The 22,852-nt window shown below is 39.9% G+C and overlaps 1 protein-coding gene across 2 annotated transcripts in view; it reads left to right on the forward strand.

Annotated features, from left to right (window-relative positions):
* The window catches only part of LOC141787971 (receptor-type tyrosine-protein phosphatase gamma-like), a 613,454-nt gene that overhangs the window by 512,040 nt on the left and 78,562 nt on the right, over positions 1-22,852 (forward strand). For both annotated transcript variants that reach the window (XM_074666742.1, XM_074666750.1), the window contains one exon: positions 6,312-6,504. In XM_074666742.1, coding sequence (XP_074522843.1) covers positions 6,312-6,504 — 193 coding nt within the window. The remainder of the gene's footprint in view (positions 1-6,311; positions 6,505-22,852) is intronic.

The raw sequence follows: 22,852 nt of genomic DNA on the forward strand, positions 1-22,852 counted from the left end.
GCATGACATTCAGGCTTCAAATTGATCGTTTTCAGATACTTGTCTGCTTGATTTTAGATACCTGTCAATCAAAAGCACAGCACTGTTGTTTTTCTCCATCACAGCAGCAGCAGCAACGTTAAACAGTGCTGTACCAAAGGGGAAAACAGAACATGCTAACTACAACAATTCTAGTTTGAATGCTTTGTCTAGTTCAAACTTTACATGAAATTAACATGAAATGCACAGTATCTGACACCAGGTGACATTTCTTTGAGAAAAAAAACCCACCAAGAACATGTTTAATTTCAATATGAGTGTGCATAAACTGGTTTTGAGTTCAAGTTGGATGTTTTGTGTCAAAATGTTCTTACTGCAAGCCAACAAACTACTACCTCTTCGTCATGGTATTTCTACAAAGGAGGATTGGAGCCACGTTAAAAAAAGAAAAAAAAAAGTAATTTATGGGATTTATGGCGCAATGGGTAGCGCAGCCTCGCAGCAAGAAGGTCACCGGTTCGATTCCCAGCTTGGCCGGTGGGCCTTTCTGCGTGAAGTTTGCATGTTCTCCCCGTGCACGCGTGGGTTCTCTCCAGGTCCTCCAGCTTCCTCCCACAGTCCAAAAACATGCTCACCAGGTTAATTGAACACTCTAAGGCCACGTTTACACGAAGTCTCCCGCAAAGATTCTTCCTTTGCGTTTCCAAAAGCCACCCGTGTTTACTTGAAGACGGGGTGAAAACGATCTGCATTCATGCGACTCCAAGAAGACATGTCACAATGATGTAGTTGCCATGCCAGGCCAGTAGTTGGCAATGTGGACATATGTGTGTATATATGCCACTCAGATATCAGCCATCATTGTTGTGGTTGTTCCTTCTTTTTCTGTTGTTTCATTGTGTAAGACAGTTGGCAATCCAACCTTGAGGCGCATTACCGCCACCAACTGGACCGGAATGACTTAACTGGAAGCTGTGGCTGCGCACGCAACCTTCACCTGAAACAAGCGTGCAAGCGGTGACGCCAGTGTTTCATCCTGAAACGCTCTGCTCTGTGTCAATACAAGGCTGGATGGAGGAGCGTTTTGAAAACTCTCTACTCTGGAGAGCGTTTTCAAAAGTTTTCATTTTTGAACAAAACGCAAAGCAGTCTCATCCAAACGCAAAGCCAAAACGTAACAAAATGCTATCGCATTTGACTGTTTTTGCCATTGTGTAAACGCAGCCTAAATTGTCCGTAGGTGTGAGTGTGTGAGTGAATGGTTGTCTCTCTCTATGTGTCAGCCCTGTGATTGGCTGGCGACCAGTCCAGGGTGTACCCTGCCTCTCGCCTAATGACAGCTGGGATAGGCTCCAACATCCGCAACCCTGAACAGGATAAGCAGTTAAGAAAATGAATGAATGAATGAATGAATTTCATTAATCTATGAGAATTAAGTCATAAATTTACAAGATTATCCACGAATCTGATAAATATATGAGGAAAAAAGTAATAAATGAAAGAGATAAATCATAAATAGATGTGAATATACTAGTGACAAAGTTATGCTGATGTCCTTAAGGACCCTGAAAAGGTAGCTAAGAAATTGGGGCTTTGTTAAGAACTCTGGTAGGGTTAGAAAACTGTTCCCTGATCAGTAACTCATCAGCAAAGTGAAAGTTGGTCTTTGAGCTACCAACGTATTTTCCTCAAAAGAAGCTGCCCTCAGCGCTGGGGAACTTGCATTGGCCCGAAACATAACAACGACTCAAGATGTCATAAAGAAATGTAATAAAGCCAGAAATGTAGTAATGTAGATAATGTAATTCAAGTGCTGAGCCTGAAATTTATTTTAAAAAATGTAACAAGAGTCACATTTTGGATAAAAAGCCCCACATTTAATTAAAAAATGTAAAAAGTAATTTCATTTTTGACAAAAAGTTATTACATTTGGGTCGTAGTTTCGTCTCAGGCCGTTGTTAGGTTTCTGGCTCTAACAAGTCCCTATGCCGAGCCAGCTCCTGTTCGAATGAAATGTTAATTTATGACTTTATTCTCTCAAATTGTAAGTTTTTTGTATATCATGACTCATTTTCTTGTATTTTTATGTGATTATTTTTTTCAATTAACTTTCTTTAACGTGGCCCTACTCCTCCATCATAAATTTTTTACCCTTTTGCATCTCATAATGTTGTTCTAGCATCTTCCTTCCTAAGATGTTAGTGAAATCATTCTACATTTGGTGTGACCCAGAATCTATTTGGTCAGATCAGGAAACAAATGGTATGGATTGATAAAACAATGAACTTTCATCTTCTTGGAAAGATTCCTGCAGAGCTGTCCATCCTCAGCACATTAGAAATCTTATTTAAAGGCAATTCACGTCTAGTCTTTGATTTCCTCTGTCTTAAGGGTATGTTTATCATAATCAGCTTCTATCACAATAATTGCCAAGGTAGTGATTAAGCCCAACTGCTGCTCGATGGACGTCCCTTTTAAATTTATGGTGAGGTCCAAATGTGATGGATGAATTTTCCATCCTCTGACATCTCTTCTCTGAGACTGAGATTTACCTTCATCAAACTAAATCTGACTCGTCACACTGCCCTCCCTCCTCTCCAGCACACCCATGCACACAAGCTGTTTGCTTCCAAACACATTGTACAGAGTCTCCATCTGCCAACACAGACAGAACGATGACACTTCAATCACAGAGAGCAAATCCATGTCTGGTCGCACGTCTTGCCACCCAGCACGTGTTTGACAAATGGTAACATGCCGGACAGGGCCAACTTCAACATCAAGCCGTAGTAGAGCAACATGTTCACAGCTTGATAGCAGGGCAGCTAAACTCTGATTAAGACAACTTCAGGGACAATCACACTGTGTCGGTTACACCAGTCAACATACTGCTGCAATAAAGGAACATAAAAGTGACTCTAAAGGTCTGATGTGTTAATGTTTATTAGCTTACTGACAAAAGCTAACCTTTTATCTTAATTCACTCATCTTTGATTTTTTTTTCAATCTGCGATGCAAGTGGTGAAAAGTTTATAACTGCACCATCAACAACTGGTCACTTGCTGACTGGTTCGATTGCAGCTTTGTGATAAACTTAAGTTACTGCAAAGTTACACCAGCATTTTCTTTCAACCTGTGATTGTGACCAAAACCGTGAGAAAACCTGTGATACAGTGGCACCTCTACTGTTGTGCTGTACTACTTGTGAAGCATGTTTTTCCTAAAGAGCTTCTTTTTTGGAGCTTTTAGTGCCTTTATTTTAAAAGACAGAACTGTGGATAGAGCAGGAATAAGGGTTAGAGTGGGGAGTGACATGCAGGAAAAGAGCCACTGGTTGGATTTGACCCCAGGCCACCGGCTCGAGGGATCACCTCATTGGCTGCGTAACCTAAATAGGATATACCAGGGTCCCTGCAAAGCTTCTCTCCACTTTTTTTCCTGGGTTGTCAAAGGATATTTGAGACACTAAACTGTGCATTAAACACTTGAACATACACACCTGTGGGATAGTGTATTGGTGAAGTGTTTGGAAAATGGGTTTGAAATGATACGTTCTTTTACATTAACAGTCATGTGCAGTCAGAGAGAAAAAGGTCATAAAGATAAAGACCTAGAATAAGACGTTGCATGAGCTTGGTGTCACTCAATTAATGAAACATTGTTCCATATCTTTTAGTGTATATGATTCACTTAGGCGCCTTTTTAAATGTGGGGAGGTATTTTTTTGTGAAGAAGCAAGCAGCTCAAAGCTGAAACAGAAAATCAGACCAATCTAGCAGCAATTTTTCCTCAGAGCTTTCTCTCTTATAGATGATGATCATGCATGTAAGGAAAACAGTAGTATACACCATGAAGTCATAACATTACAACAACCTGTTGTAATATGATCTAGGTCTGGGCTATGCAGCCCTACACATCAGACTGTGACGCACAGTGTATCAGACTCAGCTTAAGCTTTGCTCTTGGAGAGGACCGTACAGGTTGGGTGTTATTCCTCACACATATCAGTAAACCATGTCACATCCTAAATTGTTTTTCCTCCTCGGACCACTTTTGGTAGGTACTGACCTCTGCAGACCAGGAACACTACACAAGAGACATTGCCCCTTTCAAATCCCCACACTTGCCAATTTTTCCTGCTTCCAACTCAACTCAACCCCAAGAGACGTCAAGAACAAAATGCTTACTTGCCACCAAACACAACCTGTCCACTGACTGACAGGCTGCATTACAAAGAGATATTCAATGTTCTGCACTTCAACCTGTCAGTGGTCATAATGTTTAGACACATATGTGTACTGTAAAGGCTAAAGCTCCATGATTGCTTATGTGATTGAAATGAACAGTGGCTTCATCAGCGTCACCATGGGTTGTTATGAGCTTGGGAAGTTTAACTTGTGGATCAAATTTCACCTCAGTTGTATTTTTTAGTAGATCATGAGACACATCTCTCTGTGCTGAATACAACTAATCTTACTGCACTGCAAAAAACTGAAATCGTATCAAGTGTTTTTGTCTTGTTTTCAGTAAAAATTGTCTTGTTCTACTCAATATGAGCCACATTCAACTTATCAATCCAGAAAAATGTCTTGTTTCAATTTATCAGAGTACAAAAATTAGGTTTGAATTGCTTGTAACCAGTAAAAAAAATTCTGCCAATGGAACAAGTGAAAATTGCTTGAAACTTTCCTTAAGACTAGAATAATGTCTTAATACAAGTAACTTTTCCTCTTGTTTCATTGACAGATTTTTTTTACTGGTGACAAGAAATTCAGACCTTATTTTTGTCTTAAATAACTTGAAACAAGACATTTTTCTGGACTGATGAGGTGAATGTGGCTCATATTGAGTCTTAAAAGGAATTATCTACTAAAAACAAGACAAAAACACTTGATAAGATTTCAGTTTTTGCAGTGTGGTGTTGATAGAGCCAGGAGATTTTTTATTGTGGTTTGTTACCAACTTTCTTTTGAGCAGAACTTCTCGAAAACAAGGTGTGACATCATAAACTCACACAGCCGTCATGTGGTCAGTATGAGAGCTGATGGTATGGGTGGTACAGCCATCATACAGCCACCGCCCTTTTCAGTTTGAGAAAAGCTCTGAGGCAGAACTTTCAAGCAGCTCTTTGCCACAGTTTGCCATTAAATCAACCAGTGTCACTTTGAACACTTTTGATCCCTCATTCATTGCCAGGGGATATTATTTTGGCAATGACGTGCACTGGATCCAGACGACTGATGTGCAGGTCTGCTCTGGCTTCAAAACATCAAACGTATGCTGTTTTATGCAAATAATGCCACAACATTAATTCAATCTTTTCAATTCAATGTGTTCATATAAAAACCGACTATCTCAAGTACTTTGCCAACTCACACACTTCATTTGTAGCACCTTTTGGAGTGTTTTTGTGGCCACAGTCTGACAGACTCTACGACAGAACATGAATATGCAATTAGGACTCCAAAACTGCAATTATCTCCCAGGACTGCACTTCAGAGACGCAGGCCACAAGTGCCAGCACTCACTGAAAGTTCATGTTTTTCAAGTAAACCCGCAGGGCTGAATCAGGAAGCTGACTTTTCCTCTTTCCTGTGATCTTGTTGTTTTATTCAAAGACTGGAAATGTGATGTTTTCCAAAGATGTTATTAATTTTTAAGGGGGTAGATTGTTAGCTTTTAGTATTCTTCTTTTTGTTTTTGAGACCACTTTGAAACTTGATTTCATTCTCTGCCTGAGTACTTGTAATATACTTACTTTTATTAAAGTGTGCTTGCAACAAATCCTTCTCAATTGCAGGCTTTAGTTCCTACGCCAAGCTAAACCTATCGTGTCTTGTTTATAGCCCCAGTCTTTAGCTGCAGATATGAAAATATCAATATTTTCATTAAAGTTGGAGCAAGAAAAGAATAACAGTGTTTTCCTTCACATTCAAATTATTATTTTATGATAAAAACAAGTTTAAATACTTGATGCTGGGGGTGTTGTTAAAACTTATCCTTGTGATTTGTCTCACTGATGCATGGGTATAACTATAGAATACATTCTCTAAAAGTGGTGATTATTATTCAAGCATTTAAAATATTCCCCTTTGACTTCAGTGTTATTGTATGAAGCCTTTGCTGCAGCACTGACCCAGTTTCCTCATGGGGATCATTAAATTTTCATTGTATCTCATCGTGTATTTCACTTCTAATGTCTGCCTCTCATGTTGTGTATCTTGCAGAACGGCTCCTGCTGTGTAGAAGATGTAAATACCACTGAACTCAAACGTACCATCAAATGACAGTTCTGCCTTCACACTAACTCTTCTTTTCCTCTTCCTCACCAGTTGGAGGCTTTTTACTCCATCTTCACCACGGAGCAGCAGGACCACGTCAAGTCAGTGGAGTATCTGCGAAGCAACTTCAGACCCATCCAGAGTTTGGACAACCGTCACGTCTTCAAGTCAGCTGTGAAAGACGCCTGGATGCCTGACCTGACTGACAGTGGCAGCGGGCCATATGGCACAGAAACATCTAAAGGTAAGAAAGCAATGACTTTGAGTTTTCAAAATTATTATTTTTACGTTCCATGTGTTTTGATTACTGTTGGTATGTTTCATGGCACGTTCACTCATCTTCATGGTTTGAGTAGTTTGCAGCAATGAAAAACTACTAATCTCAGTCCAAAGAAAAAATGAACCTTGAAAATGGACCCTGCTTAAATGACTCCATCAACATTTAGGACTTTTATTTTGAAGCCCTTGCTAAAGAATTTGCATTTACAAGAATTTCCCTTTTCTATGAGACTCCCTAAATAGGTCTACATCTATTTGAAATTTAAATACCATGATCTATCTATAACCAAAGTTGGTAGCAATAAGAACTTAAGTACAGCCATAAAGGTCTGTCCAAAATTCAAACATTTAAGGTGGAGTCAGCAGGATTTATCTAAGAAAATGAAATGCCAACTTTTACAAGAATAATCCTGCTCAATTGTCTTCCACAGGCCTCCATACATGTGTGTCAGTGTCTGTGTCTTCCTCAACCGCTTCCTCAGCCTGTGTGTAGATGTTTTGGTTGTGTCAGGACGTTTCTGGAAGTAGAGTTAGCATGGTTACATCAGCCAATCACACTGCGCCCAGTCCTCAAGTGACAGATAAGCCTGTTCACATAGCTATGGACGGAGGCTGTGGGTGGGGGCAGTCGCTGGCACTGAGTCAAGGAGAAGCCGGGTCTGAATGTTGTATTAACCAACAAGTGAAGAAAATTTTTGCAGACCCTGCCTTGAATAATCTAACTTTATTTCAAGACAAATCATCACAATTGAAATAGAAACACAAGTGTGTGTGTGCTATTGTTTTAATGGTGCAAAAATCAGCATTTTAAAAACCAAATCAAATCTTCTTTGAATGAGCTTGAGTTCCTTTTTCTCCCCTTTTTGTAATCCTAACTTTGGGCCTGGATGGGCTGTCGACCAGGCAGCTCATGTGAGTAGAAGCACCAATACGATGATACCAGGCAATGAGAGGGAGCATGAGTGGAGTGTTGGGATGGAATCCAACAGGAGCCAAACGCTGGAGATTTGGTCATTTCTGTAGATGTGAATGAATTTACTGAAGAGCACTATACAGCATCAAGATGGAAATGCTGGTTTGTCTCAACAGTTAAAGCCACAATGGCAGAATTGGGTCCGATTCCCATTCTCCACCATCATGTTATCCCTACTTCCTTCTCCTTGTTTCTCTCCCATCACTACATCCTAGAACAAAAGAGAAGCAGATTTTATAAAGAGAACTTTAAAGCATAAGTTTTGCAGAGCTCTAGATGATGACGGGTCAGAATAAATCGGTGAACTCCTCCGATGGTACAAACCATCCAGACCGCGTAGGTTGTCTGGTACGGATCTGCTTTCTTTACCCAGAGGAACCAAACATGGAGCAGCAGCTTTCAGTTTTTGGAACAAGACCAAAAAATGTCGAGTCTGCTGAAAGTCCTGAAACTCTTAAATTCAGGTTGAAAACTTGCTTGCTTACAGCCTTTTATTTGACACACATTTACACATTTTATTACCAATTTCAATCATACAACTTAAAAATATTTTCTCTCTGTGTGTTTTCTCCAAACCATGTCATTATTTCTTTAACCCTTTAATGCTGGAAATATAAAAGCCTGTGTTTTTATTCTCAGGTTTTTAGGGGTTTTTAAGCTCGTTTTCCAAATGGTTGATTTTTCTTTCTTTTTCCCCTCTGTTGCAACAGTTTAGTTTCTGACAATTGACCACAGACAAACAACACATTTTTATGCTGCTTGAATTTAGTGTTTAAAGAACTCTAACTTTTCCATAGGGTGAATGGCACTACATGCTCCTTCTACAGTCAAAATGTGCATTTTTATTATGATGCAGCAAATCATGTTTCATGCAACTGCCACTGCTGGCCTTCAAAAAATATGCAGCTTGTAGACTAATTTTTTGGCCTCACTTCTAAAACCAAGAATCACTTCTACTTCTTATACACATTTTGTGGTGAAGTATCATAGCCATAGCTCAGGCATAGGCTGTGTCCGAAATGGCATACTAACATACTACATACTACATGGTAGTTGTGTATATACTGTATACTACATACTATAAGTATGATAAGAGTGCCAACCGTTTACACTGTAGTATACTACTCAGTTTCCCATGATGCATTTCAAAACCTCCGACGATAAAAATTGGAAGCACACATAAGTCTATGGAAGCACACCAGGCTATCAAATATCTCAGTTGATTCGCCATATTTGAAAGTTTTAAGAACATTTTAGGCGAGAAAGTCATCATGTAGAAAACCAAAATGTGGTCATTTGGGCCACAAAATGCACGGATACAAATTTAATTTCGACATTTCGGACATTCTGTAAAGAGCGCCAATATGCTATCGAAGAAACTTCCGGTCCGCTCCAAAACAAGAGCCCAATTTACAAAAGTGTTAAAGAACTTAAAGGAGATAATAAAAGATGCTTTTATTTTGAAAATGGGAAGTTTGCTAATGGCTGACTTTTAGCTAACACCGGTCTCAAGACGAATTCATCACTCTTCAAAAAATAAAAAAATGTTTACTGCTCTCAGACACCGAAGACGATCCATCCGTCGCCTCAGGCACTTTATTTCTATGTACTTACGTTTAGGTTTCCCTGTAGAGCTAAGTCCATTTTAGTTGCTTCTTGGGGCTCGCAATGCATTATGGCGCTGTTAGTGCGACTAGTATGCCCACCTCCCATACTTACAATTTTTACCGATATAGTATACATCTGGGTAATTCTCGTGCACACAATCTTTTCATACTATTTAATGTGAACACATTACATACTATTTTTGACGTCACACTTAGTAGTAGTACTTTAGTGTGCCATTTCGGACACAGCCATAGACTGTCTGTAGTCTCTGTGACATCACCCATTGCTTTCTGATGCAGAGTTCTGAAGTCTATAAATCGCAGTCTTTATATTCAAATTAATGACTTAGCCTTACTTACAAGGCCAAAACTTCAGTAACACTAGTTGTAAAGAGAGCAGCTTTAATCTGGACCAACATGTTTCAGCTTGTGAATTTCATCAGGGTCATAGTCAAAAATACTACAGATAATATTGAAGTAGGATAAGTTTAAAACCAAAACAAATTTGAAATGTCAGAAACATCCAAACATCCACATTCATGTTAGTCAATAGGGATACTGCACAGGTGGGTTGTGTGTATGGATATGTGGCTTCAGACCAACTATTGTCCTAGATTTAAGTGTCAAATTAGGGATCCAGTAGATGTAGCATCCATAAATGGTGCTTCTACTCTGTTGTGGAGGGATTTGTAATTGTGCCCTTTTTCATGTAATTTAAGTCTGCTTTGAGAAACACACCCAAAACTGAGAACAGTTGTACAAACAGTGATCCCCCCCCAAAAAAAGAAAATTAAAAGCAGAATATCTAAAAAGAAAAAAAAACAATCTTACAGTATCTACAGTGTATGTTGTGATATATGACACAGGATTCTCTGCAGATACTCAGGTCCTTTTTTAAACCTCTTTGACATACACTCTGTAAATGAAAAAATCCCTACAGCCTCTCTCTTTGTGTCATAAAGTTAACATCACGTTTTTAACTAAACTCCAATCACTAGTACTCACTAGCTAGGTCAACCTTGCCTGAGGTGGAGAGGCTGAGCTGAGACAGGCCTTTCCCTTCTTACTACAGCAACAATGTCAACTCATCACCCAAATATCTTCAAAACTTATAAGTAATGTCAAAACTTTGGAGAGGGTTTGCAAAAAAAAGAAAGCTATCATAACCAAACATTGGCTTTTTGAATGAGTGTGTATGTGGCTTTAAGGGTTCTAGGGCCAGCCTCTAGTGGACACTTAAGAGACTACAGTTTTCAACACTTCCATAATAGATTCATTACATCCAGATGATGCAGCTTGATGTTAAGCTGTTTAAAATTTTTCTTATCATTGAATCAAATTGTTCATGATGTAAAAATAATAAAGGAAACAGTTGCCTCCCACTGATCCACAAAGGCTCATTAAAGTGCCCTTTTTCTCTCCCTGAACTCGCCCCATATTCTCACATTATTCCTGGATGGTGACTTATCTTAGTGTTAATAAATTAGGCATGTTCAGTGTTTCTCATATGCCCAGAGGACAGCAATCGCCCTCTCTGTGTGTGCGCCTGTGTGTGTGTGTGCATGTGTGTGGTCGAGGCTAGCGCTCTGTCATTTCACCAGCGAGCAGGGTAACCCCCCTAGCATAAGGCAGTGGGAGGCACACCAGCCGTCCTCCCACTCCTGCCTCATTACCACTCTCACAACACCACACTCTGTGTAGTGTGTGACTGTGTGTGACTGAGTATGTGTATTGTACACATGCAAATGGGAGAGTGTGGCCCTGTTTCTCTGGGTATTTGTAAGTGTTTGTGTGTGGCCTAGCATCTGTGCAGTGTCAACTGTCCTAGCAGGATTGGCCTACCTCCTCCCTCCTACACACCTCCATATGGTCAATGAGAAAAGATGTACACACACACACACACACACACACACACACACACACACACACACACGCATGAACACGAGCATCGGATGTTCTGGCACCGCGTGCTGCATGCTCGTGCCGTGTGTCCTTGAGCGATGCAGTGGGACATGCTTGCTGTAAGCAGATCTATAAGGCTGGTAGAGGGGATGCAGAAGAGGAGGTGGAGAAAGGACAGTTGTTAAAAAAAACACTGAAGGGAAGGAGGATTGCAGTCCACAAATATACAGTATTCCTGTCTTGTTTTCTGAAGCAATCAACAGCCTGATGTCATTTTCATGCTGTGTTTCAGCGCATATGTGATTGCTGTTTGGTTAGCTTGAAACACTAATCGAGAGAGGAAAAGTTAGGTTAGCAATGCTAAAACTAAAATAAACACCAACAACAAACTATCAAAGCCAGATTTTCCACCTTTCTTCATCTAGCTAAACTTGTTGTTGCTAACTGAGCTTTCCTTTTTCAAATAATGTTTTCTCTCTACCAGTGGTAGCTAGCTTGATAACTAATACAGTAGAAACAGGGGTACAAACCATGTAAATGCACGTTTTAATGCCTCGCCATCTTTATTTGTTTATCTCTGATAACAGTTATGGCTGCACTCACATTATGGCAGTGGAGGTACTGCAGAGTATAATGGTTTCTGGGAATGTGCAAAGAGGTTCATCTCCAAAAGTTACAGTTTTACTCAAAAATTTACTTTGCCAGATGTTAATGACATGCAGAGGAAATCTGTTTCACAATTAAATCTTTCTCCATATTACTCCATATTGAGTGCTAATTTTGGTCATAACCTTGGCCTAGAGCCAATTTTTTTGTTGAGCTACACAATTTTGTTAAAATTACTTATTTTCAGACAAACTGGTCAACTGAGGTTGGATATAAAAATCAAATTTTACAGCTCACAGGCAGAGAAATTGCTAATGTTTCAGTGTAAAGAGTGACCCTGTTAACTGGCGACTGTCAGCAGTGCACTGCTCAAAGATATCCTTAGTTTTTCATTCAAGAAATATCTGATAGGCTTATTTTTACATTATGAAGAAAAATAAACCAAGACACATTCACTTTCAGGACACATTGATCACTTATCACTGCTAATCACTGACACGTCACCAGTTAGCACGATCAGTCTTAAAGGGATAGTTCAGTTTTTTTTTAAGTGGGGTTGTATGAGCTCTATGTTACCACTAAGGACATTAGATACAGTAGAAAGTTGTCTCCTCTCCCTCAGGAAGACACAAACTGTAATCGATGGTGACGAGGAAATAGACGCTAACAGGGAGAGACGGTACCAAATTCAAAGGCTATTTTCTCTGCCTACAAGAACTAAAATCAATAAGTAATACCACAGTTTAAGAGTATGCTAGATAAAATATTTTTAAGTGCATTAAGTCTTCGGAAATATAAACAATTAACCGGACGTAACTAACTGGTCATGTATCCTTCTGCGCAGCTCTAGTGCGCTCCGTCCCTCCTCCTCCTTTCAGCTGTAGGGAATGTAAACAAGCTGTGCTTCAGGCGCTGGTTGTAGCCTCTTGTAAGTTTAATCAAGTATCGTAATTATTTTGTTTGTACTCTAAAGATTGTGAGGCAGCGTAGGAAATTCAAAATGAGTGACTATGACAGTGACGATGAAGTTCCTTTCACTTTGGAACCAAAAGGATACCTGTATGAACCGGAGCACACAGAAGAGGAGCTGCTACAGATGGCGACTGAAAGGAATACAGAGAAAACATCCACGGACACTGGACATCAAGATAGAGTCAGAAATACTCAGTGGTGTAAATATCTGAGCTGTGACTCAGTCGCCATCTGTAGCAGCTCCTCTTCTGTGTACTCCGGTTCATACAGGTATCCTTTTGGTTCCAAAGTGAATGAAACTTCTTTGTCGCTGCCATAGTCACTTGTTTTGAATTTCCCACGCTGCCTCACAATCCTTAGAGTACAAACAAAAGAATTACGATACTTGATCAAACTTACACGAGGCTAAAACCGGCGCTCGAAGCACAGCTTGTTTACATTCCCTACAGCTGAAAGGAGGAGGAGGGATGGCGCGCACTAGCGCTGCGCGGAAGGATACATGACCAGTTAGTTAGGTCCAGATAAATGTTTATATTTCCGAAGACTTAATGCACTTAAAAAATATTTTATGTAGCGTACTCTTAAACTGTGGTATTACTTTTTGATTTTAGTTCTTGTAGGCAGAGAAAATAGCCTTTGAATTTGGTACGGTCTGTCCCTGTTAGCGCCTATTTCCTCGTCACCATTGATTACAGTTTGTGTCTTAATGAGGGAGAGGAGACAACTTTCTACTGTATCTAATGTCCTTAGTGTTCACATAGAGCTCATACAACCCCACTTCAAAAAAACTGAACTATCCCTTTAACCCCCTAGTTACAAGTTGCCGTGTTACAGACAGAATTCAATAGAACCACACTACATGGTATGGTGTTGTTTCAGACAACTGACCTCAGAGCAATCAATCATTTTTAAGCTGCTTACAGTTTTAAGTCAAAGTTAAAAGAGCACTATCTCATTTGGATGAATGAAACATAACGCTGCATTAGTTGCCAACATGTGTGCACATCTTTATGATGATGCAGGTTATAAAGAGGTCTTTTGATAAATTAACATCAAGATATTGAACAGCCTGCACTAAAAGTTACAAATCAGTTGCAAACCATTGTTGTGTCCACACATGGGCTCACTTTGATATTTTGCAGAAATTTTACAAGAAGGCGAAGAGGAAGAAATCTGGGTAGTTGATTTAGGGGGACATCTGTCAGTCTGAAGTTAACTGTGAAATCTATTTCGGAAATGTAATGAGCTATCAGGAGTTTAGTTCATGTGTGAATTTGGTGTCAGGTCACAACTCAGCTCCAGGTCAACATTGATGCAAAGCCTGCCAAAAAAGCATCCTGGATTTATTCACAACTCTTTCAGCTGCTCCTAGCCTGTACTGGACAGAGCTTTCATTGATTCTGTGTGAGACAGCCAGATTTTTAGCCTGTTACTTTTAAAACAGATCATAGGTCAAAGTCATCATAGGTCAAAGTCATCATAGGTCAAAGTCAAGCTCAAGTTATTGATTTTTTTTATTTTTGGTGTGGAAAAGCAAGGGTCAGCTATCCCTTTCAATGTCAGCCGTAGTCTGGAAAAGTCCTAAACCACAGATATGTTCCTTCATACTGCTCCTACAGTATAAGCTTCCTTTGGCACAAAACAAACCTCTACAGCTTACCCTCTTTTTGTCTTCTTTGAGATTATTCTTGTGCACTTCAGTCTGGAAGGAAACGGCTGTCAAAGGGATAAATAGCTTGAAAGCAGAAGCAAAAATTGCATCTTTACAAATCGTGAATAACTGTCTGTGTGGACATCAGAAGAGGTTTCCAGTGTGAGTCATGAGCAGCAAGGACTACAACATAAAATCCTGTTAGGGCATATTGACATTTCAAGAGTGCGTTATTGGCATAATCGGAAACATAAAGTTACCATGAGCGACGTGTAGTCGTGTCTGATAATAAAATCCATTAGAGGGACTGTTTATGAAATTTACTACAATTACTCTAAAGATTGAAGAGTTACTCCACAAATAGGGCTGTTTGCTTTGTAAAGTATTTTTTAAGTGCTGATGTTGAAGTAACAAGTTAGTCGAGTCAGCTAAGTGCAATAAATAAATTAATAATACATCAGCATTAATTATGCAGGTCATGCTGCACTATCTTTAATGGAGCCAAAAATAAGCAGAGACGCAGCACAAGTCATGTTTATTGATCTTAGGCAACATGTCGAGTAACGTCGCCAATAATGAATGTTTAACTTCACGATAGCTTGCACTCAAATTAATGGCACATTACATTTATACGGCTTATGAGAAGTGATGCATCACTGCATCAGTGAGCATTACGTGTTCTTGTGAGTGCGGTCGTAAAGCCTCAAAGACGCCCTCTTTAGCCAGCTGTGTCTGTACAGAATAATGCACTGCGGTTATAAAGGGTGATTGATCCTTTTCTATTGTGTTCTGTTTAATGGGATCAGTCAGACACCAGGTAAACATACTAAGATAAAGATTATTGGCAAACATATTAGGTGTTTCTTCAATCCTGTCTAATGCAGAGCTGTTGCTTAGTATAACATCATCTTTACCAATCAGTAACAAATCATATTATGTTCCCTTTTTTTAAGACCTGCCTCTGTTAGGTGGTTAAAAAAAATCCAAATTATTATATCCATTTAGCTCTCTTTAGCCCATGAAACTGTTATTTGTTCTTTGTAACTTACGGGAGACTTTTCTCTGTAAGAAACTTTTCATGAGTTGAAACTGATCAGTAAGCCTGATAAAAAACAGAGCTCATGATCTCTACAAGGTTAAAAACAGAGTCTCTAAACCTGTCGGCTGTTATTATGACTCAGGGCATTCTGATTGAGTTTGTACCGTTTGATAAAAACACAAGATCCTGAATGAGAAGCAGACTTAAGAGATTTATTTTTAGCAGATTTTTAAAAAATGCCATTATTTTTCTTTTGCTACAAAAAAATAAACTTACCTAACTCATCACTGCTCCAGGTATGCATGGATTAGCTGGCCAGTATTGTCTATCTGCAGATTAAATTACTGGTATGTCTTTGTTTATAAGGTAATCCCTACCTTTCCTTCTCCTTATAGATGTAACTCCATTAAAATGCTGCAGGCTACAAACTGTTTTTTATTGTCTGCTCCTAGAATGCATCTTAAAACAAGGAAAACAGTTTTAGGTGCATTGCTCCTTCATGTTGGAGTTGGCTGCAGGAGGATTTGGGTCTGCAGAAGCTGCTCTCTTTTAATGCGTTTAACAGTAAATGGAGGCGTTCCAAAAAGATACAACTGAGGCCCCGTTTGCATGGCGTTTCAGCAAAAAAGCAGTTAAAAAAAAAAGGGTTTACACAGAAACACTGAGAGACTGAAAGTGCTGTAATAAGCATGCCAGGCCTGTAGGTGGTGCTATAACTGTCCTGTCAAGACGCCGCTTTTGGGAGATCTCCACCGAAGTAGAGTTGAGCAGATCATCTGTTGTTTCGGTAAAAGCTTAGTGCAGAAGAGGAGCAACAGATGCACATTTTGTATAAAGACAGTCAGCTGATTCAGCAGTACATGCACAGCGTTTCCACTGAAAACGGCTTACTCTTTGTATGGCAACAATGTTGGCAGCGTTTCAGAAAAATCACACTCTGGAGGCCGTTTTCAAAAGTTTGCGTTTTAGGTCGGCTAAAACGCTGTTTCCGTATAAAGACGAGGCCCAAACACAACAAAACTTTTGCGTTTCACCCTAAAACTGTTGTCGTGTAAATGGCCCCAGAGACTCTGGCCTGTGTTTGTCACTATTTTGTGCTGTATGTTTGTAACTTTGTTTAAGTGACCAGTCCACTCTTTTGGAGATTTCTTATTGCAATGAGGCTTCCCAGGTTAGATGGTTTTTAAATAAAGAAATTAATATGAAAATGAATGTCCTGTTGATTTGTTGTCAAATTCAGTTATGATTCATTCCCTAATGCAGTGGTTCCCAAAGTGGGAGTAGGGGCTTGGGGGGGGTCATAAATTGCCTTCCAAAATCAAAAGGGTTCACAGTTTGAACAATTTCATCCATCATTATCAAAAAATTAACCCAAAAATAGTTGTAAAGTTGTTTATTAAACCATTTAAAAAAGAAAATGTTTGATCTGTTTTCTACATTTCACAATCTAATAATGGACTGAATTAAGTGCTCAGGCCTTTTTTTAACTACTTTTCGCTATTTCGAGGGTTAAAAAGTTAAGAAGCTCCTGTCCTTACATGTAGATATTAGTTTAAAACAGTAGTTAACATGGAGTTAAGATGGTATGGCCCTGTTTAGCTCAGTCATTACAGTACAGGTCTAGTTTTTTAGTTGTCGAGGAATATTTAGAGATTATTGATTGCTTTGAACTGCATGTATTTAAATTTATGATAAGCCAAGTTATTTCATTTTAGATTTTGAAAATAGAAGTCAAATCCAGCCCAGTACTTTTAAATGATTAAACAGTTTAAAAGAGAAGATCAAGTTTTTTCCTCTCTTGAAAATTACTGTAATCCTCCAAAGTGCAAAGACAAAAGCCATATTTTTAAAGAACAAAATGTTTCTTTGTAGCATTTCTGTTGAGTACAGATGCAGTATTAGTCATTTTAAAATTTAACTTTGTTTTTTTCACATGCCACTGTGCATATAGGCTTTTGATCTATATCAGTTGTTAATACATGTGTATATTTTTTCATCCAGTAATAAATCTGTGAAATCGCCCTCTGTAGCTCAGATTTTTAATTCTGAACTCAGCTCTTTGCGTAGGTTTAAAAATCTCCCCACTAAAACAAGAAGTGACACTAACTTACAATCTGAATGCTCTTATTCCTCCCCTCTCTGCACACTTACCTGTGTCGTTTTTTTTTTACTGGTCAAGGTTAAGATGTCCAAGAGCAGAATGATGTCACTACAAAATATCTAGAGGGGCACCAATAATAGCTATACAAAAAGATACAAGCACCATATCAAGCATTTTTAGCTATGTGAGTGCCATTGAGTGCTACTTAATTTACTGCTGTTCATGCCATCAAGTGGCTGCTTTTTACAAAGCAGTGACAGAGAGTTGCAGATGGGCTAGACAGAGGATAAATATGAATATCTCTCACAGCAGCATTAATCTTTTTTTTACATAAGCCAGCAGTGACTGCAGAAACTTTTAACTGGACACAATGGATAACAACGCAAGGCAGGATTTGGCATCAGCCCTCACTGGTACATGTGTAACAGCAGCAGTGCCCGCATCATACTGTGGCCGACTTCCCAGCCAATCCCTCCAAGTACAAAACCTCTCAGACCGACCCACAATCAAGGCCCGGTCATCGATCAATTGTGGTCAACACGCTGCGGGGCCAAAATGTCTTTTCCTCCTCCAAATGGCTTCTCGCAGAGTTATGAGAAAGAGAGACGGAGAGAGATGTCCTCGGAGGGTTTTTCCTGTGTCAGACACCTCCCCCACCAATGTTCTGTTCTGTGTGATCAGGCCACGGTCTCCATCACTCACAGCCAACCAAACCTTTACCATATATATCCGTGTGTGTGTGTAAGTGTGTGATGGCCCGCTTACCTTTGATAAAAGCTGTAAGAGCGTCTATTCATCACACTGCCAAACACATAGGAAGAGTCTTTCTGTGGTGTGACTCATGGGAACGTGAGCTTCAACAACTCTGCATTAAAAAGGAAAGGATACAGGAAGATTCACACAAACATAAATAACAACCTATCCTCGTCAAGGAGCAGGAAAAGCTTTATATAAGGATTTGTCAAGATGAAGACAAAGACTCCTCATCCCAGCCTTGGGGTGCTGCTGGTTACCAGTCTTTCCAGGTCAAAACCAGCAACCAAGGAGGCCCGCTAGCTTCTGCCTGCTAATAACCAGGTTCCAAAGATAAGCTAGCGCATTTTACCAACTAGCAACAGAAGTCAAAATATAGTTCAACAAATCCTTTGTAAGGCTGACAACTTACCTCTAGAGAATAAGGTAGGCAGTTTAGATTCTTGCTAGCTTCAGTGTGCTAGCTGTTAAAAGGGGTGCATGCCAAGTCTGGCCAGGCTAATCTAGTGGGTTACTACCTTTTCCAGCTTGATACAGGCCTCAGGAGCTTAGGTGTTGCTGGTACAGTTGCTAATTTAGTGAATTGCTAGCCTCGGCGTCAGGGTTTTTTTAGCTTCCTTGAAGCCTTCCCTTCCTTTCTCTCCTAGGCTGTTGTCCTGGAAAGGCACCTCCAGAAGTTTGAGCGTAGATGTTGCCTCTTGCAGGTGTTTTTCCACTACAAATCGACCCATGAGCCCTGCAAATGATTCAAATAAACAGAATTCTTAGTTTTTGTTGTTGTTGTTATTGTTGTGTGATTGTTTTTTTGTATTTTTATTTAGTGAATTGCTAGCCTCTGCATCCTGGTTTTTAGCTTGGATTTCGATATCCAATGTGACTATTAGCTGATCAACATCATTACTTACCTTGGCAGCCTCTGCAGGGTGTCTCCAGCTAGCCAAGTCACTAATTTAGGTGCTAACTAGCCAGTATGTGCTAGCTGTAAGCTACAGAAACAAATTTCCAGCCTAGAAAGTAGTCCTTTCAGTTCCTTGCTGGCTGAGCCTGATAAAATCCGACCTGGAGTCAGCCTGTAGCAAGCCTCTTCATAGAGTTTCAGGCAACAAGGTAGCTTATTTAGTTATTAAGTAGCCTGTATGTGCTAGTCTTTCTTTGCTAGCATACCCTGATGAAACCAGACTTGTAAGCCTATAGCATGCCTTGCAAGTAGCTAATCCATGCCATAGGCTTATAAGATATACAGGCCTCAGAAGCTGAAATCTGTGACTTCACCTTAGAAATCTGGCAACTACTTTTGAAGCAAAGCAAATAGCTGTCTGTCGTTGTTTGGTGTCCTCAGCAAGCTAACTATCAGCCTCAGAGTCCGATTGCAAACCAGGAAATGCTTATTTGGTTGCTTGTTAGCTGTCATGTGCTTGTTGCCAGGTTGAGCCAATGGCTTGCATTTAAGCTGCTGGTTTAATAACTTGCTAGCCTCCATGTGCCTAGTTACCAGCATTTGAAGTTAGCATCAAGGTTTGGGAGAAGGAAGATTGAGACTCTCAGGTTAGCGTCTGATTATTAGCAGGGCTATGATTTTCCAGGGCGTCGTACTTAAACACAAGCTAGGATGCTGCTTGTACTGTGTGGTTAAATCACGTTTTTAAATGGATGTTTGTCTTTGTAAGCCCCTGCTCCGATATTAAATTTACACTGTGAATATTCTTAGAGCACAGTTTTGTTGGTATTAATATTTTTCCCTGTGGTACACACACACATACACTCTCTCACACACACTCACACACTCTCACACACTCACACAAAGGCCACGGCTGACTGGATCCAGGTTGATATAATCTGTTAAAAACCATTGTCCCTGCATAGAGGTCATTCACGGCTTGACTTCCAAATGATGTCTGTGTATATGTGGGTGTGTGGATGCGAATGTGTGTGGTTTTGTGTGAGAGTGAGTGTGTGTGTGTGACTAATGGCTTTAGTAATGCTAAACCACATGGGGTGCGACTGCAGGTTATGAATAGAAAAACTCCACTGCAGCTCTTTATGAGCAGGCTAATCAATTTGGTTCCACCAGGCACGTGAGCCTTATTCTCAATCAAGCCGTGTTCATCATTGAATTACCCTACACATTTGCATAATATGATATGGCGTATGGAATAATCATTATGTGCAACGTTTGAGTGGAAGACGCCTTCAGTCTCGACAGGGGAAGCTGCTTATATACAGTAACAGTACAAATACCCTGACGAAAAGACGTGGATACACAAACAAATCACCTTTATGTGTTTATAAAATGTGGCATTTCATGAATTATCCAAGCCGCTGTGAGACTTTTTTTTTTTTTTTCATTTTGGAACCAGATGCAAGGTCAAACAAACAGGGATGCTTGTTGGTAAGGTCTGACTCGATAGAGGCTTTGCATTCATTTGAAAGGTGTCTGGGGGAGTGGAAGTCATCTCTATGTGCAGACTTTTTAAAGAATATGAATAAAAGGAGTGTACGTCTGTTCGCCTTAGCCCATCATTGCCTCAGCTCTAAAGGGTCGAATAAGGTAGCTCACCTCTATCTTCCAATTCAAATTAAGTTTGGTATTATTTCTTACACAAGAGTGAGGGTTGGAGTTTTCATTTATTGATAAAATTGTGCAAGGTTGTGGCTAACAAAAGCAGATTCCACAGTGGAAGTAGATACATCAGTATTTATTTATTTGCACAGGTTGAAGGTAGTAATAAAATGTGACTTTCACAGGTTGATAACTGAGCTTTAAAAAGGGTTAACAACTGTATTTTGAAATGCTGAAAGGGAAAAAACAGCATGTGATTAAAAAGTAATTAATTTCAGACCTCAATTACATTGCAATTGCTTTGATGGTGACAGCTTAAATGAGAACACATGAAATACTCGCCAAGCTGCTTTGTTTAGCCTCTGATTCATTTCAAATTCAACCCAGTTCATTGTTATATCCTCATTTAAACAGCTAGGTAGGGTTTCAGTTAAAGAGGGGGTATGGTGCTATTTTTAGGCTTTATATTGTCCCCTATGTCACCTCTGTAGTAGCTTGTCAAGATTTACAGCTTCAAAAAACAATGGTGTTTTAGAAAACCCTCGTTTCAACTTCTGTCTGAAACACTTCATTTTAAGCTTCTGTCTCTTTAAAGTGATGCTCCGGGGTGGAACAAGTTGGGTCTTATCACAAGGTTTAGGGCAGAAATTACCCCTACAGCAGTGTTTTTGTGCAGCAGAAGCCCAGGGCGCACGCACCAAACACCCCCTCCCTGCTCCTCTACCGGTTTCCTCTGCACTCAGACAGGGCCATTTTTTACTTGACCAAAAACAAAAAAAAAAACTGATTCCCACCGAAAAAATCTGATATCGATCTGCATTCACGCTTTATTCAGAGAATTTTCAGCGCGTTACTTTCACACAAAAACACCACTAAATAAGGCTGTAGTTCTCATCGTGTCGTAAAACGGTGCTACCTCCGCTGCAGAGCCACAGCTGGCTACGAGGTGCTCGCCGCTTAGTGTATCAGTCTGCACACGGCCTGCCAGATATAAACAAACGCAGGTAGTCTGCCAGGACAAAGAGACACGATGAGAACTAGGGCTTTATTTAGCTGTGTTTTTGTGTGAAAGTAACGCGCTGAAAATTCTCTAAATAAAGCGTGAATGCAGACTGATATCAGATTTTTTCAGTGGGAGTCCGTTTATTTGTGTTTTTGGTCAAGTAAAAAATGGCCCCGTCTGAGTGCAGAGGAAACTGGCATAGGAGCAGGGAGGGGGTGTTTGGTGCGAGCGCTCTGGGCTTCTGCTGCACAAAAACACTGCTGTAGGGGTAATTTCTGCCCTAAACCTTGTGATAGGACCCGACTTGTTCCATCCCGGAGTATCACTTTAAGGTTCCCCACTCCACAAACCCCCTTCACTCTGATTGGCCAGACCTTTTTTGATCAATTGACAAATCGATTCAGGGATTTCCACAATGTATAAATATGTAGAGGTTTGCAAATCTGCACGTTTTGTTCAAACATCCAGCATTGTTACTTTACACTCATGTTTGAAGGCAAAGTAGAATATTTAAACACATATTTAAGGTTAGGGTTAAGTTTTGGTTTTTGCAGCCGAAATAAAGCAGAAAAAAATATTAGCAAGGCTGAAAAGTATTCTTTTTAAATGACTAAATGAGGATGCAGAAAACTCAGTGAGGAGGAGGGCAGGGTGAGTTTGGTAGGAATGAAAGTCCTCGCCTGTGGACATGTTTTTTAATCTGAATGTATCATGACATCAAGCTAACATGGCGAGGATTACACAGATTTTCCATGAATAGCAAGAGCAGTAACTCTAAGCTGGAGCTGATAAAGAATGTGTTTCTGACATTAGCATAGAAAAAAAAAGGGAAGAGAGGCTTTGTGTTGTTTAAACTTCCTTCAGATAAAGTGCAAGTCTTCAGACAGCATTCAATAATTTACAGTAACAGTTATAAAATATTAACAGTAAGATGTGAAATTAAATACCACTGCTTCCTGAAGGTCTCACTGCTCAAACAGAGACATCTAGTGGACAGTAGCAGCCATTGCAGCACAGTCCCTCATCAGAATAAACGGAGGCTCTCGATGCTGGAGTGTGTATTGTTGAATTTATAGTAAAACATACAGTGTTTGCTTCGTATCTCCCACCAGCAGATATTTGAAGGCAGAGCAGGTTGGCTGCGTT

This window comes from Halichoeres trimaculatus, unplaced genomic scaffold, assembly GCF_033239565.1.
Source record: "Halichoeres trimaculatus isolate MK-OKI-2021-1 unplaced genomic scaffold, fHalTri1.1 fHalTri1_scaffold_1, whole genome shotgun sequence".
Classification (NCBI taxonomy): domain Eukaryota; kingdom Metazoa; phylum Chordata; class Actinopteri; order Labriformes; family Labridae; genus Halichoeres; species Halichoeres trimaculatus.